Source organism: Neoarius graeffei, chromosome 5 (genome assembly GCF_027579695.1).
Source record: "Neoarius graeffei isolate fNeoGra1 chromosome 5, fNeoGra1.pri, whole genome shotgun sequence".
Classification (NCBI taxonomy): domain Eukaryota; kingdom Metazoa; phylum Chordata; class Actinopteri; order Siluriformes; family Ariidae; genus Neoarius; species Neoarius graeffei.
Window position 1 is genome coordinate 85,846,010 of NC_083573.1, and position 16,893 is coordinate 85,862,902.

Genomic DNA, 16,893 nt, shown 5'->3' on the forward strand with positions numbered 1-16,893 from the left:
GTGTGTGCGAGCGCGCGAGAGAGACGGTGTGTGCGAGCGCGCGAGAGAGACGGTGTGTGCGAGCGCGCGCGAGAGAGACGGTGCGAGCGAGCGCGAGAGAGACGGTGCGAGCGAGCGCGAGAGAGACGGTGCGAGCGAGCGCGCGAGAGAGAGACGTGTGATCGCGCGCGCGCGAGAGAGAGACGGTAAGCGAGCGCGCGAGAGAGAGAGACGGTAAGCGAGCGCGCGCGAGAGAGAGACGGTGTGATTACGTGTGCGAGCGAGAGAGATGGTGTGAGTGAGCGCGCTAGCGAGAGAGACTGTGTGCGAGCGAGAGAGACGGCGAGCGCACGCACGAGAGAGAGACTGCGCGCACGCGCGAGAGAGAGAGACGGTGAGCGCGCGAGAGAGAGAGAGACGGTGAGCACGCGCGCGCGCGCGCGAGAGAGAGAGACGGTGAGCACGCGCCCGCGAGAGAGAGACGGTGAGCGCGAGCAAGAGGGACGGTGTGTGCGAGTGCGCCAGAGGGACGGTGTGTGCGAGCGCGCCAGAGGGACGGTGTGAGCGAGCGCGCGAGAGAGGCGGTGTGAGCGAGCACGAGAGAAACGGTGTGAGCGAGCGTGCGCGAGAGAGAGATGGTGTGAGCGAGCGAGCGCGCGAGAGAGAGAGACGTGTGAGCGAGCGCGCGCGAGAGAGAGACTGTGTGAGCGCGCGAGAGAGAGACTGTGTGAGCGCGCGAGAGAGAGACGGTGTGAGCGCGCGAGAGAGAGACGGTGTGAGCGCGCGAGAGAGAGACGGTGTGAGCGCGCGAGAGAGAGACGGTGTGAGCGCGCGAGAGAGAGACGGTGTGAGCGCGCGAGAGAGAGACGGTGTGAGCGCGCGAGAGAGAGACGGTGTGAGCGCGCGAGAGAGAGACGGTGTGAGCGCGCGAGAGAGAGACGGTGTGAGCGCGCGAGAGAGAGACGGTGTGAGCGCGCGAGAGAGAGACGGTGTGAGCGCGCGAGAGAGAGACGGTGTGAGCGCGCGAGAGAGAGACGGTGTGAGCGCGCGAGAGAGAGACGGTGTGAGCGCGCGAGAGAGAGACGGTGTGAGCGCGCGAGAGAGAGACGGTGTGAGCGCGCGAGAGAGAGACGGTGTGAGCGCGCGAGAGAGAGACGGTGTGAGCGAGCGCGAGAGAGACGGTGTGAGCGAGCAAGCGCGAGAGAGACGGTGTGAGCGAGCAAGCGCGAGAGAGAGACGGTGAGCGAGCGCGCGCGCGAGAGAGAGACGGTGTGATCGAGCACGCCAGAGAGACGGTGTGAGCGAGAGAGAGAGAGATGGTGTGAGAGAGAGAGACAGACGGTCTGCGCGAGCGCGCAAGAGAGAGACGGTCTGCGCGAGCACGAGATAGAGAGAGAGAGACGGTGTGCGCGAGAGAGAGACGGTGTGCGCGAGAGAGAGACGGTGTGCGCGAGAGAGAGACGGTGTGCGCGAGAGAGAGACGGTGTGCGCGAGAGAGAGACGGTGTGCGCGAGAGAGAGACGGTGTGAGCGAGCGCGAGAATGAGGCAGTGTGAGCGAGCGCGAGAGAGAGACGGTGTGTGCGCGAGAGAGAGACGGTGAGAGAGAGAGAGAGATGGTGTGAGAGAGAGAGAGAGAGAGAGACGGTCTGCGCGAGCGCGCGAGAGAGAGACGGTCTGCGCGAGCGCGAGAGAGAAGACGGTGTGCGCGAGAGAGAGACGGTGTGCGCGAGAGAGAGAGACGGTGTAAGCGAGCGCGAGAATGAGGCAGTGTGAGCGAGCGCGAGAGAGAGACGGTGTGCGCGAGAGAGAGACGGTGTGCGCAAGAGAGAGAGACAGATGGTGTGTGCGAGAGGGATGGTGAGCGCACGCGCGAGCGTGAGAGACGGTGTGTGCGAGAGAGATGGTGTGAGCGAGTGCGCCAGAGAGACGGTGTGAGTGAGTGAGCGCGAGAGAGAAACGGAGAGAGAGAGACGGTCTGCGTGAGTGCGCGAGAGAGATGGTGTGAGTGTGCGAGAGTGAGACTGTGTGCTCGAGTGCGCCAGAGAGAGACGGTGTGAGCGAGCGCGAGAGATAGACGTTGAGCGAGAGAGATAGACGTTGTGCGCGAGCGCGAGAGAGAGACGGTGTGCGTGACCGAGAGAGAGAGAGAGAGAGAGATGGTGTGCGCAAGCAAGAGAGAGAGACAGACGGTGTGTGCGAGAGGGACGGTGAGCGCGCGAGCGAGAGAGACCGTGTGTGCGAGAGAGACGGTGTGAGCGAGCGTGTGAGAGAGATGGTGTGCGCGAGCGAGAGATAGAGACGGTGTGCGCGAGCAAGAGAGAGAGACAGACGGTGTGTGCGAGAGGGACGGTGAGCGCGCGCGCGAGAGAGACGTTGAGCGCGCGAGAGAGAGAGACGGTGAGCGTGCTAGCGAGAGAGACGGTATGAGCGAGCGCGCGAGAAACAGTGAGCGCGCCAGAGAGACGGTGCGCACGCCAGAGAGACGGTGACCGCGCCAGAGAGACGGTGACCGCGCCAGAGAGACGGTGACCGCGCCAGAGAGACGGTGACCGCGCCAGAGAGACGGTGTGAGTGAGCGCGCGTGAGAGAGAGACGGTGTGAGCGAGCGCGCGCGAGAGAGAGACAGTGTGAGCGCGAGAGAGAGACGGTGTGAGCGAGCGCGCGTGAGAGAGAGACGGTGTGAGCGAGCAAGCGCGAGAGAGAGACGGTGAGCGAGCGCGCGCGCGAGAGAGAGACGGTGTGATCGAGCACGCCAGAGAGACGGTGTGAGCGAGAGAGAGAGAGATGGTGTGAGAGAGAGAGACAGACGGTCTGCGCGAGCGCGCAAGAGAGAGACGGTCTGCGCGAGCACGAGATAGAGAGAGAGAGACGGTGTGCGCGAGAGAGAGACGGTGTGCGCGAGAGAGAGACGGTGTGCGCGAGAGAGAGACGGTGTGCGCGAGAGAGAGACGGTGTGCGCGAGAGAGAGACGGTGTGCGCGAGAGAGAGACGGTGTGCGCGCGAGAGAGACGGTGTGAGCGAGCGCGAGAGAGACGGTGTGAGCGAGCGCGAGAGAGACGGTGTGAGCGAGCGCGAGAGAGACGGTGTGAGCGAGCGCGAGAGAGACGGTGTGAGCGAGCGCGTGCAAGAGAGAGACGGTGTGAGCGAGCGCGCGAGAGAGACGGTGTGTGCGAGCGCGCGAGAGAGAGACGGTGTGAGCGCGCGCGAGAGAGAGACGGTGTGAGCGAGCGCGAGAGAGAGACGGTGTGAGCGAGCGCGCGAGAGAGGCGGTGTGAGCGAGCACGAGAGAAACGGTGTGAGCGAGCACGAGAGAGAAGGTGTGAGCGAGCGTGCGCGAGAGAGAGATGGTGTGAGCGAGCGCGCGCGCGAGAGAGAGAGACGTGTGAGCGAGCGCGCGCGAGAGAGAGACGGTGTGAGCGCGCGAGAGAGAGACGGTGTGAGCGCGCGAGAGAGAGACGGTGTGAGCGCGCGAGAGAGAGACGGTGTGAGCGCGCGAGAGAGAGACGGTGTGAGCGCGCGAGAGAGAGACGGTGTGAGCGCGCGAGAGAGAGACGGTGTGAGCGCGCGAGAGAGAGACGGTGTGAGCGCGCGAGAGAGAGACGGTGTGAGCGCGCGAGAGAGAGAGACGGTGTGAGCGCGCGCGAGAGAGAGACGGTGTGAGCGCGCGAGAGAGAGAGACGGTGTGAGCGCGCGCGAGAGAGAGACGGTGTGAGCGCGCGAGAGAGAGACGGTGTGAGCGCGCGCGAGAGAGACGGTGTGAGCGCGCGAGAGAGAGACGGTGTGAGCGCGCGCGAGAGAGAGACGGTGTGAGCGCGCGCGAGAGAGAGACGGTGTGAGCGCGCGCGAGAGAGAGACGGTGTGAGCGCGCGCGAGAGAGAGACGGTGTGAGCGCGCGCGAGAGAGAGACGGTTGAGCGCGCGCGAGAGAGAGACGGTGTGTGCGAGCGCGCGAGAGAGACGGTGTGTGCGAGCGCGCGAGAGAGACGGTGTGTGCGAGCGCGCGAGAGAGACGGTGTGTGCGAGCGCGCGAGAGAGACGGTGTGTGCGAGCGCGCGAGAGAGACGGTGTGTGCGAGCGCGCGAGAGATACGGTGTGTGCGAGCGCGCGAGAGAGACGGTGTGTGCGAGCGCGCGAGAGAGACGGTGTGTGCGAGCGCGCGAGAGAGACGGTGTGTGCGAGCGCGCGAGAGAGACGGTGTGTGCGAGCGCGCGCGAGAGAGACGGTGCGAGCGAGCGCGAGAGAGACGGTGCGAGCGAGCGCGAGAGAGACGGTGCGAGCGAGCGCGCGAGAGAGAGACGTGTGATCGCGCGCGCGCGAGAGAGAGACGGTAAGCGAGCGCGCGAGAGAGAGAGACGGTAAGCGAGCGCGCGCGAGAGAGAGACGGTGTGATTACGTGTGCGAGCGAGAGAGATGGTGTGAGTGAGCGCGCTAGCGAGAGAGACTGTGTGCGAGCGAGAGAGACGGCGAGCGCACGCACGAGAGAGAGACTGCGCGCACGCGCGAGAGAGAGAGACGGTGAGCGCGCGAGAGAGAGAGAGACGGTGAGCACGCGCGCGCGCGCGCGAGAGAGAGAGACGGTGAGCACGCGCCCGCGAGAGAGAGACGGTGAGCGCGAGCAAGAGGGACGGTGTGTGCGAGTGCGCCAGAGGGACGGTGTGTGCGAGCGCGCCAGAGGGACGGTGTGAGCGAGCGCGCGAGAGAGGCGGTGTGAGCGAGCACGAGAGAAACGGTGTGAGCGAGCGTGCGCGAGAGAGAGATGGTGTGAGCGAGCGAGCGCGCGAGAGAGAGAGACGTGTGAGCGAGCGCGCGCGAGAGAGAGACTGTGTGAGCGCGCGAGAGAGAGACTGTGTGAGCGCGCGAGAGAGAGACGGTGTGAGCGCGCGAGAGAGAGACGGTGTGAGCGCGCGAGAGAGAGACGGTGTGAGCGCGCGAGAGAGAGACGGTGTGAGCGCGCGAGAGAGAGACGGTGTGAGCGCGCGAGAGAGAGACGGTGTGAGCGCGCGAGAGAGAGACGGTGTGAGCGCGCGAGAGAGAGACGGTGTGAGCGCGCGAGAGAGAGACGGTGTGAGCGCGCGAGAGAGAGACGGTGTGAGCGCGCGAGAGAGAGACGGTGTGAGCGCGCGAGAGAGAGACGGTGTGAGCGCGCGAGAGAGAGACGGTGTGAGCGCGCGAGAGAGAGACGGTGTGAGCGCGCGAGAGAGAGACGGTGTGAGCGCGCGAGAGAGAGACGGTGTGAGCGCGCGAGAGAGAGACGGTGTGAGCGCGCGAGAGAGAGACGGTGTGAGCGAGCGCGAGAGAGACGGTGTGAGCGAGCAAGCGCGAGAGAGACGGTGTGAGCGAGCAAGCGCGAGAGAGAGACGGTGAGCGAGCGCGCGCGCGAGAGAGAGACGGTGTGATCGAGCACGCCAGAGAGACGGTGTGAGCGAGAGAGAGAGAGATGGTGTGAGAGAGAGAGACAGACGGTCTGCGCGAGCGCGCAAGAGAGAGACGGTCTGCGCGAGCACGAGATAGAGAGAGAGAGACGGTGTGCGCGAGAGAGAGACGGTGTGCGCGAGAGAGAGACGGTGTGCGCGAGAGAGAGACGGTGTGCGCGAGAGAGAGACGGTGTGCGCGAGAGAGAGACGGTGTGCGCGAGAGAGAGACGGTGTGAGCGAGCGCGAGAATGAGGCAGTGTGAGCGAGCGCGAGAGAGAGACGGTGTGTGCGCGAGAGAGAGACGGTGAGAGAGAGAGAGAGATGGTGTGAGAGAGAGAGAGAGAGAGAGACGGTCTGCGCGAGCGCGCGAGAGAGAGACGGTCTGCGCGAGCGCGAGAGAGAAGACGGTGTGCGCGAGAGAGAGACGGTGTGCGCGAGAGAGAGAGACGGTGTAAGCGAGCGCGAGAATGAGGCAGTGTGAGCGAGCGCGAGAGAGAGACGGTGTGCGCGAGAGAGAGACGGTGTGCGCAAGAGAGAGAGACAGATGGTGTGTGCGAGAGGGATGGTGAGCGCACGCGCGAGCGTGAGAGACGGTGTGTGCGAGAGAGATGGTGTGAGCGAGTGCGCCAGAGAGACGGTGTGAGTGAGTGAGCGCGAGAGAGAAACGGAGAGAGAGAGACGGTCTGCGTGAGTGCGCGAGAGAGATGGTGTGAGTGTGCGAGAGTGAGACTGTGTGCTCGAGTGCGCCAGAGAGAGACGGTGTGAGCGAGCGCGAGAGATAGACGTTGAGCGAGAGAGATAGACGTTGTGCGCGAGCGCGAGAGAGAGACGGTGTGCGTGACCGAGAGAGAGAGAGAGAGAGAGATGGTGTGCGCAAGCAAGAGAGAGAGACAGACGGTGTGTGCGAGAGGGACGGTGAGCGCGCGAGCGAGAGAGACCGTGTGTGCGAGAGAGACGGTGTGAGCGAGCGTGTGAGAGAGATGGTGTGCGCGAGCGAGAGATAGAGACGGTGTGCGCGAGCAAGAGAGAGAGACAGACGGTGTGTGCGAGAGGGACGGTGAGCGCTGCGCGCGAGAGAGACGTTGAGCGCGCGAGAGAGAGAGACGGTGAGCGTGCTAGCGAGAGAGACGGTATGAGCGAGCGCGCGAGAAACAGTGAGCGCGCCAGAGAGACGGTGCGCACGCCAGAGAGACGGTGACCGCGCCAGAGAGACGGTGACCGCGCCAGAGAGACGGTGACCGCGCCAGAGAGACGGTGACCGCGCCAGAGAGACGGTGTGAGTGAGCGCGCGTGAGAGAGAGACGGTGTGAGCGAGCGCGCGCGAGAGAGAGACAGTGTGAGCGCGAGAGAGAGACGGTGTGAGCGAGCGCGCGTGAGAGAGAGACGGTGTGAGCGAGCAAGCGCGAGAGAGAGACGGTGAGCGAGCGCGCGCGCGAGAGAGAGACGGTGTGATCGAGCACGCCAGAGAGACGGTGTGAGCGAGAGAGAGAGAGATGGTGTGAGAGAGAGAGACAGACGGTCTGCGCGAGCGCGCAAGAGAGAGACGGTCTGCGCGAGCACGAGATAGAGAGAGAGAGACGGTGTGCGCGAGAGAGAGACGGTGTGCGCGAGAGAGAGACGGTGTGCGCGAGAGAGAGACGGTGTGCGCGAGAGAGAGACGGTGTGCGCGAGAGAGAGACGGTGTGCGCGAGAGAGAGACGGTGTGCGCGAGAGAGAGACGGTGTGCGCGAGCGCGAGAATGAGGCAGTGTGAGCGAGCGCGAGAGAGAGACGGTGTGTGCGAGAGAGAGACAGATGGTGTGTGCGAGAGAGAGAAAAGATGGTGTGTGCGAGAGAGACGGTGTGTGCGCGAGAGAGAGACGGTGAGAGAGAGAGAGATGGTGTGTGAGAGAGAGAGAGAGACGGTGTGTGTGCGAGCGCGAGAGAGACGGTGAGCGCGAGTGCGCGAGAGAGACGGTGTGTGTGAGCGCGAGAGAGATGGTGTAAGCGAGCGCGCGAGCAAGAGAGACGTGCGCGAGAGAGAGAGACGGCGAGCGCGCGAGAGAGACGGTGTGTGCGAGCGCGCGAGAGAGACGGTGTGAGCGAGCGCGCGAGAGAGACGGTGTGAGCGAGCGCGCGAGAGAGACGGTGTGAGCGAGCGCGCGAGAGAGACGGTGTGAGCGAGCGCGAGAGAGACGGTGTGAGCGAGCGCGAGAGAGACGGTGTGAGCGAGCGCGAGAGAGACGGTGTGAGCGAGCGCGAGAGAGACGGTGTGAGCGAGCGCGAGAGAGACGGTGTGAGCGAGCGCGAGAGAGACGGTGTGAGCGAGCGCGAGAGAGACGGTGTGAGCGAGCGCGAGAGAGACGGTGTGAGCGAGCGCGAGAGAGACGGTGTGAGCGAGCGCGAGAGAGACGGTGTGAGCGAGCGCGAGAGAGACGGTGTGAGCGAGCGCGAGAGAGACGGTGTGAGCGAGCGCGAGAGAGACGGTGTGAGCGAGCGCGAGAGAGACGGTGTGAGCGAGCGCGAGAGAGACGGTGTGAGCGAGCGCGAGAGAGACGGTGTGAGCGAGCGCGAGAGAGACGGTGTGAGCGAGCGCGAGAGAGACGGTGTGAGCGAGCGCGAGAGAGACGGTGTGAGCGAGCGCGAGAGAGACGGTGTGAGCGAGCGCGAGAGAGACGGTGTGAGCGAGCGCGAGAGAGACGGTGTGAGCGAGCGCGAGAGAGACGGTGTGAGCGAGCGCGAGAGAGACGGTGTGAGCGAGCGCGAGAGAGACGGTGTGAGCGAGCGCGCGAGAGAGAGAGAGAGACGGTAAGCGAGCGCGCGAGAGAGAGAGACGGTAAGCGAGCGCGCGCGAGAGAGAGACGGTGTGAGCACGTGTGCGAGCGAGAGAGATGGTGTGAGTGAGCGCGCTAGCGAGAGAGACTGTGTGCGAGCGAGAGAGACGGCGAGCGCACGCACGAGAGAGAGAGAGACTGCGCGCACAGCGCGCGAGAGAGAGAGACGGTGAGCGCGCGAGAGAGAGAGAGACAGTGAGCGCGCGCGAGAGAGAGAGACGGTGAGCACGCGCCCGCGAGAGAGAGACGGTGTGTGCGAGAGAGAGAGACGGTGTGTGCGAGTGCGCCAGAGGGACGGTGTGTGCGAGCGCGCCAGAGGGACGGTGTGAGCGAGCGCGCGAGAGAGGCGGTGTGAGCGAGCACGAGAGAAACGGTGTGAGCGAGCACGAGAGAGAAGGTGTGAGCGAGCGTGCGCGAGAGAGAGATGGTGTGAGCGAGCGAGCGCGCGAGAGAGAGAGACGTGTGAGCGAGCGTGCGCGAGAGAGAGACTGTGTGAGCGCGCGAGAGAGAGACGGTGTGAGCGCGCGAGAGAGAGACGGTGTGAGCGCGCGAGAGAGAGACGGTGTGAGCGCGCGAGAGAGAGACGGTGTGAGCGCGCGTGAGAGAGACGGTGTGAGCGCGCGAGAGAGAGACGGTGTGAGCGCGCGCGAGAGAGACGGTGTGAGCGCGTGAGAGAGAGACGGTGTGAGCGCGCGCGAGAGAGAGACGGTGTGAGCGCGCGAGAGAGAGACGGTGTGAGCGCGCGAGAGAGAGACGGTGTGAGCGCGCGAGAGAGAGACGGTGTGAGCGCGCGAGAGAGAGACGGTGTGAGCGCGCGAGAGAGAGACGGTGTGAGCGCGCGAGAGAGACGGTGTGAGCGCGCGAGAGAGAGACGGTGTGAGCGCGCGAGAGAGAGACGGTGTGAGCGCGCGAGAGAGAGACGGTGTGAGCGCGCGAGAGAGAGACGGTGTGAGCGAGCGCGCGTGAGAGAGAGACGGTGTGAGCGAGCGCGCGAGAGAGAGAGACGGTGAGCGAGCGCGCGCGCGAGAGAGAGACGGTGTGATCGAGCACGCCAGAGAGACGGTGTGAGCGAGAGAGAGAGAGATGGTGTGAGAGAGAGAGACAGACGGTCTGCGCGAGCGCGCAAGAGAGAGACGGTCTGCGCGAGCACGAGATAGAGAGAGAGAGACGGTGTGCGCGAGAGAGAGACGGTGTGCGCGAGAGAGAGACGGTGTGCGCGAGAGAGAGACGGTGTGCGCGAGCGCGAGAATGAGGCAGTGTGAGCGAGCGCGAGAGAGAGACGGTGTGAGCGAGCGTGCGCGAGAGAGAGACAGTGTGAGCGCGAGAGAGAGACGGTGTGAGCGAGCGCGCGTGAGAGAGAGACGGTGTGAGCGAGCAAGCGCGAGAGAGAGATGGTGAGCGAGCGCGCGCGCGCGAGAGAGACGGTGTGATCGAGCACGCCAGAGAGACGGTGTGAGCGAGAGAGAGAGAGATGGTGTGAGAGAGAGAGACAGACGGTCTGCGCGAGCGCGCAAGAGAGAGACGGTCTGCGCGAGCACGAGATAGAGAGAGAGAGACGGTGTGCGCGAGAGAGAGACGGTGTGCGCGAGAGAGAGACGGTGTGCGCGAGAGAGAGACGGTGTGCGCGAGAGAGAGACGGTGTGCGCGAGAGAGAGACGGTGTGCGCGAGAGAGAGAGAGATGGTGTGAGAGAGAGAGACAGACGGTCTGCGCGAGCGCGCAAGAGAGAGACGGTCTGCGCGAGCACGAGATAGAGAGAGAGAGACGGTGTGCGCGAGAGAGAGACGGTGTGCGCGAGAGAGAGACGGTGTGCGCGAGAGAGAGACGGTGTGCGCGAGCGCGAGAATGAGGCAGTGTGAGCGAGCGCGAGAGAGAGACGGTGTGAGCGAGCGTGCGCGAGAGAGAGACAGTGTGAGCGCGAGAGAGAGACGGTGTGAGCGAGCGCGCGCGCGAGAGAGACGGTGTGATCGAGCACGCCAGAGAGACGGTGTGAGCGAGAGAGAGAGAGATGGTGTGAGAGAGAGAGACAGACGGTCTGCGCGAGCGCGCAAGAGAGAGACGGTCTGCGCGAGCACGAGATAGAGAGAGAGAGACGGTGTGCGCGAGAGAGAGACGGTGTGCGCGAGAGAGAGACGGTGTGCGCGAGAGAGAGACGGTGTGCGCGAGAGAGAGACGGTGTGCGCGAGAGAGAGACGGTGTGCGCGAGAGAGAGACGGTGTGCGCGAGAGAGAGACGGTGTGCGCGAGAGAGAGACGGTGTGCGCGAGAGAGAGACGGTGTGCGCGAGCAAGCGCGAGAGAGAGACGGTGAGCGAGCGCGCGCGCGAGAGAGAGACGGTGTGATCGAGCACGCCAGAGAGACGGTGTGAGCGAGAGAGAGAGAGATGGTGTGAGAGAGAGAGACAGACGGTCTGCGCGAGCGCGCAAGAGAGAGACGGTCTGCGCGAGCACGAGATAGAGAGAGAGAGACGGTGTGCGCGAGAGAGAGACGGTGTGCGCGAGAGAGAGACGGTGTGCGCGAGAGAGAGACGGTGTGCGCGAGAGAGAGACGGTGTGCGCGAGAATGAGGCAGTTTGAGCGAGCGCGAGAGAGAGACGGTGTGTGCGAGAGAGAGACAGATGGTGTGTGCGAGAGAGAGAAAAGATGGTGTGTGCGAGAGGGACGGTGAGCGCGAGCGTGAGAGACGGTGTGTGCGAGAGAGATGGTGTGAGCGAGTGCGCCAGAGAGACGGTGTGAGTGAGTGAGCGCAAGAGAGAGACGGTGTGATCGAGCACGCCAGAGAGACGGTGTGAGCGAGAGAGAGAGAGAGAGATGGTGTGAGAGAGAGAGAGAGAGAGACGGTCTGCGTGAGCGCGAGAGAGCGAGACGGTGTGCGCGAGAGAGAAGACGGTGTGCGCGAGAGAGCGACGGTGTGCGCGAGAGAGCGACGGTGTGCGCGAGAGAGCGACGGTGTGCGCGAGAGAGAGACGGTGTGCGCGAGAGAGAGACGGTGTGCGCGTGAGAGAGAGACGGTGTGCGTGAGCGCGAGAGAGAGAGACGTGTGATCGCGCGCGCGAGAGAGAGAGACGGTAAGCGAGCGTGCGAGAGAGAGAGACGGTAAGCGAGCGCGCGCGAGAGAGAGACGGTGTGAGCACGTGCGCGAGCGAGGGAGATGGTGTGAGTGAGCGCGCTAGCGAGAGAGACTGTGTGCGAGCGAGAGAGACGGCGCACGCACGAGAGAGAGAGAGAGACTGCGCGCACGCGCGAGAGAGAGAGAGACGGTGAGCGCGCGCGAGAGAGAGACGGTGAGCACGCGCGCGCGAGAGAGAGAGACGGTGTGTGCGAAAGAGAGAGACGGTGAGCGCGAGCAAGAGGGACGGTGTGTGCGAGCGCGCCAGAGGGACGGTGTGTGCGAGCGTGCGAGAGAGACGGTATGTGCAAGCGCGCGAGAGAGATGGTGTGCGCAAGAGAGATGGTGTGAGCAAGCGCGCGTGAGAGAGATACGTTGAGTGCACGCGCGAGCAAGAGAGACGGTGCGCGCGAGCGCTCGCGAGAGCGACCGTGTGCACGAGAGAGACGGTGTGAGTGAGTGCACGAGAGAGAGACGGTGCGAGCGAGCGCACGCGAGAGAGACGGTGCGACCGCGCGCGCGAGAGAGAGACCGCGCGCGCGAGTGTGCCTTTGTGAGAGAGAGAGCATGCGAGTCTGCCTTTGTGTGTGAGGGAGAGTGTGCCTTTGTGTGTGAGAGCGCGCGCGAGTGTGCCTTTGTGTGTGTGAGAGAGAGAGCGCGCGAGTGTGCCTTTGTGTGTGAGCGAGAGAGAGCGCGCGAGTGTGCTTTTGTGTGTGTGTGTGTGTGTGTGTGTGAGAGAGAGAGAGATTATGTGTGTGTGGAAAGAGAGTGAACTGTGGTGAACTGCTCCACTGAGTGGTGTTTGGCTGTGAGATATGGTTCCAGATCATGTTAGTCAGCAGACTGAGACTTGAACATGGCTGGATATTTCCTGATCAGTGGACTGAGCCAGCGTGGGTCATGATTTATATCGCGCACAGTGTTCCTGCAGTGGGCTGTTAAAGATCTTTCTACTGACTCATTTCAGAACTCGACACTGTGTCCAGCTGGAGAGAAGTGAAGAGAGTGCCTGTCTTCTTTTTTTCTTTTAGCTTTTCTTTGTCTGTTCATCTGTCTCTCATTCGCTATGTTTTCTTTCTGTGGGTTTATTTGTCTGCTTTGATCTATCTATCTTTCTATCTACGGGAGGGAGAAGTCAAAAGGTCTTTTTAAAATGATGATCATGTAGCTCTAATGTCCTGTTGTCACCTCATGAGCAAAACTTCAGCAGACTGACACCATGACTCAGTGTATATACTTAGAGTATTGGTTATATGTTTATGACATAAACAATCATAATTGTGTCATTTTGCTTCACAGTTGATGAATTGTCTTTAAGCTCCAACATCAGACTGGCTTCTTTCACTTATTGTTCCTAAACATGTAATAGCCTGGATGTGTGAGAGCTTCATGTAGGTCGGTACGGAGCTGACTGACTCACTGTCTGAGCGTTGTGTGTCCAGCACCCAGGAGGAGAGGAGGTGTTACGAGAGCAGGCTGGAGGAGACGCCACGGAGAGCTTTGAGGACGTGGGTCACTCCACAGACGCCAGAGAGATGTCCAAGTCCATGATGATAGGAGAACTGCATCCGGTGAGTGGAAATCAGTTTCTTCATGTGTGACATGAAGAGAACACTGAGGTAAGGTTTAAGACTGTCAAGACATTCACCAGGATCATTAACGTTTTCCTTTATGGTCTCGATAATGATGTGTATTATCAGGGGGGGACGGTGATGTATTAGGGCCGTTGTAGGATTTTAAAAAAAATCTGAGGCAGGGGTTAATATTGTAAGACAAAGTCAGATTTTCCGAGATGAAAGTTGTACGTTTATGAGGAAAAAAATTATCAGGTACTCTCCGAGTCATAAATTTGTGAGGAAATCAGTCCAAGTTTAACTCAAATTAAAGTTTAGCTTAAATTAAAGGAATGAATAAGTAACTCAAATTAAAGGAATGAATAAGTAGCTCAAATTAAAGGAATGAATAAGTAACTCAAATTAAAGGAATGAATAAGTAACTCAAATGAAAGTTTAGCTCAAATTAAAGGAATGAATAAGTAACTCAAATGAAAGTTTAGCTCAAATTAAAGGAATGAATAAGTAGCTAAAATTAAAGTTTAGCTCAAATTAAAGGAATGAATAAGTAGCTCAAATTAAAGGAATGAATAAGTAACTCAAATTAAAGTTTAGCTCAAATTAAAGGAATGAGTAAGTAACTCAAAGGAATGAATAAGTAACTCAAATTAAAGGAATGAATAAGTAACTCAAATTAAAGTTTAGCTCAAATTAAAGGAATGAGTAAGTAACTCAAAGGAATGAATAAGTAACTCAAATTAAAGGAATGAATAAGTAACTCAAATTAAAGTTTAGCTCAAATTAAAGGAATGAATAAGTAACTCAAATTAAAGGAATGAATAAGTAGCTCAAATTAAAGGAATGAATTAATAACTCAAATTAAAATTTAGCTCAAATTAAAGGAATGAGTAAGTAACTCAAATTAAAGGAATGAGTAAGTAACTCAAATTAAAGGAATGAATAAGTAGCTCAAATTAAAGGAATGAATAAGTAACTCAAATTAAAGTTTAGCTCAAATTAAAGGAATGAATAAATAACTCAAATTAAAGGAATGAATAAGTAGCTCAAATTAAAGGAATGAATTAATAACTCAAATTAAAATTTAGCTCAAATTAAAGGAATGAATAAGTACAGTGTTTCCCACAGACCAGGTAGCAATTTGTGGTGCTCCACTGTGCCGATGAGGGAATCGTGTGCGGTGGTGTCATGGCGGTCGGTGGAGTCGGTCATTGGGGTGTATGCAAAGTGTTTACAGCGGGTGGTGTTCAAACACACAGTATTTTTCTTCAGAGTCACCTGCTGGGACTATTTTAAAGCTACAAGAAGCATTTGAGATTATTCAGTTCAATCTAAATTCTTTTAAGTTCTTTAAGAGAAGACAGCTAAAACAATTTTTACCAGAACCCTGCCTGGTTTCATTCCTCGACCCAACTTTGCATTACAGGGCAGGCCATTAGTTTGCTGGGCTTGATGTAGGTGGAAAACCTGTCTTTTAAATTTATGAAAATTACTCACCAAAATTGAAGTTTTTTACCTTAGTTTTTTGCCTTTTTGGTGGCAATCTTTCAATCATTCTTTAGTTGACATTAGTTGACAGCCTTTCGCCCGTAGTCAGCTGGGATAGGCTCCAGCTTGCCTGCGACCCTGTAGAACAGGATAAAGCGGCTACAGATAATGAGATGAGATGAGACATACCAGGAAATTACACCATAGTTTTTTTTTTTTTTTAAACCAGCTCATGTGCTTTAAATTTTTTAATCTTTCCTGCATACATTGTTTGTAAACAAGTCCAGCTTCATTGGTTTATTTTTTATTTTTATTTTTAAATTTACTTAGACTGCCTTTCAGATTTTAAGTGTACGTCATAAAAAGAATTTTCCCGACACCCAATTATTTTTCTTTAGTGGACCAAAAGCTACTGAATTTGAATCACAGGCTTCCAGTTTTTTATTTTTATTTTTAAATTATAGAACAATTAATGTATTTAAGGCCACGTGGCCCTAAATTCTCCGCTATTATTTCCTGCTTCACCATGACCCAATTAAAGATACTACGTCATGCATCACGTGGTGGGCTTTCCCTGTTTGCGCAAGGCATTGTGGGATACAAATTTGAAACAGGAGAGGAAAGTGGAAGACGTGAGTGTGCGGATGAAACGTGAAAGACCGACGACAGTAATGGAAAGCGAGAAGAAAAGACATTGTTATATGCGAAGGAAAGGAAACGCAGGACCAAACTAATAAATATCGGCGGTCAGCGAGCACCTCGGTGTGATCAGCTGTTCGTTTAGCGACAGAACGATGGAACCGTCAGTGCACGGTCAAAGGTAAACCTGCGCATGCGCACACAGACTTCCTCTGTCTGCTTGACTGCGCAAAGCGAGTGATTTCATGCACATTATTTGCTCGGGAATCCCCTCAAATTAAATAACTTCCCAGCCACAGAATGGCCTGATATTTTGTGAGATAATACAGAAATAAACATTTATCAAAATGACCAAATTTCAGAGGGAACTAAATTTCACCTTTTTTTTTTTTTTAATTTTATTTTTTTTTTATGAAATTGAAAGGCCGTCTCGCTTTAAAATGACATGACGTTTATAATTTCTGACTTCCTCTAAATATTATTTATGTTGAGTAAATGGATTGTCTGCGTAGGAATGCCATGAGTTTAAAAAAAATTGGAAACATTATCATTGAAAAAAAAAATCCTCATGTTTTTGTTAAAAAAAAAAATTACAATCCAGACAAAATATCATGAAGGGAGATCCTTTACGTACATATACACAACTGAAGTCTTTCAACAACAAAAATAATGTGATTGACAGATAAGAAGGGGTTTTATTTAAAATAAATAAATAGAAAGAAAGAAAAAGCCAACATTGAGTCTGGCACACAAAAAAAAAAATCATAGAATTTTATTTAAAAAATTACCAGTCAGGATTTTGATTTATATTAAATTAAAGACGGATGTAATTTGGAGGTGATTTTTATCTTATAATTTCCTCAAATATACATTTAAAACGATGTCTGTAAGCATGGACAGGACACTGTGCATGAAAGGGTTAATAGAACAAACATTGCAGTTTAAAATAGGGATGGCAAAAACTAAAAAAAAAATCTTGACCGACCACCGAACCTCATTAGCCGGTTAAAGTCGGTTAACCTATGAGTTTAAAATTCTAGAATTGGAATTATTAGAATCTATTCTAAATCTAACCGCGAGCATCCGCACATTCAGTCCCAGTCGCTGCCCTCCACTCACATTACCTTTTCTACAGCACGAAACATTTAGTCAAACGCGGCACTGATGTCGAGGGGTTTGTATTGGAGTGGAGGACAAATGGCTCCAGCTTAGAGACAGTTTCAGTTGGCCATGATGGCGTTGAAAATAAAGTCAAGTGCTAGAAGAAGTACATAACATTCAGTGATGGGAATAACAGCGTTAAAATAAAGGCTGTTATAACGACGGGTAATCTAATTAATTAGCTACAATCGTTATAACGCCGTTACCAATACCAACACGCCATTACTGCATGGTATTGAAGTTGCTCTGAAGCCGTCACCGACTTGGCTCACAGACATAAAAGCTGCGTTTGTCACTCCCCCTCCAGACACCGCTGTCATTTCATTCTCTCCCCTTCCCTCCAAAAGTCGGCATCTGCGCCTTTAGTTTGTGTGGAGAGATATGATCTGCAATAACATGCATTGTTAGCTACAGACCGAAACATACTTTCAGAATGCACTGGCCAAGGCAGGACTAAACTTGATGTGCCTTCTAATAATAATTTTAAAAAAAAAAAAAACAGAATAGTAATTTGTTAGCTAAAAAGTCTAGCCTGATACTTTTTGAGACTTTTCTTTCGCCGAGTGGCAGCTGTCTTCAACTGGGGCGGGAGGGCGGGACATGACTGAATGGGTGTTTCTGATTTGTCAGCTGTCGTCCTTACACCGCATGGCATGCCCCAAGCGTTTACAACACAGAATTTCAGGTTCTCCGCTCCAAAATCGGCAGCTTCAAAACGATTGA

The 16,893-nt window shown here is 56.8% G+C and overlaps 2 protein-coding genes across 2 annotated transcripts in view; one reads left to right on the top strand and one right to left on the bottom strand.

The window, feature by feature from the left end:
- The window catches only part of LOC132886149 (uncharacterized protein C18orf63-like), a 215,411-nt gene that overhangs the window by 101,817 nt on the left and 96,701 nt on the right, over positions 1 to 16,893 (bottom strand). The window lies entirely within an intron of this gene.
- LOC132887108 (cytochrome b5) overlaps positions 1 to 16,893 on the top strand; it is a 41,205-nt gene that overhangs the window by 16,139 nt on the left and 8,173 nt on the right. Inside the window, exon 2 of the mRNA XM_060922488.1 lies at positions 12,754 to 12,882. Within this exon, the coding sequence (XP_060778471.1) occupies positions 12,754 to 12,882 (129 nt within the window). The remainder of the gene's footprint in view (positions 1 to 12,753; positions 12,883 to 16,893) is intronic.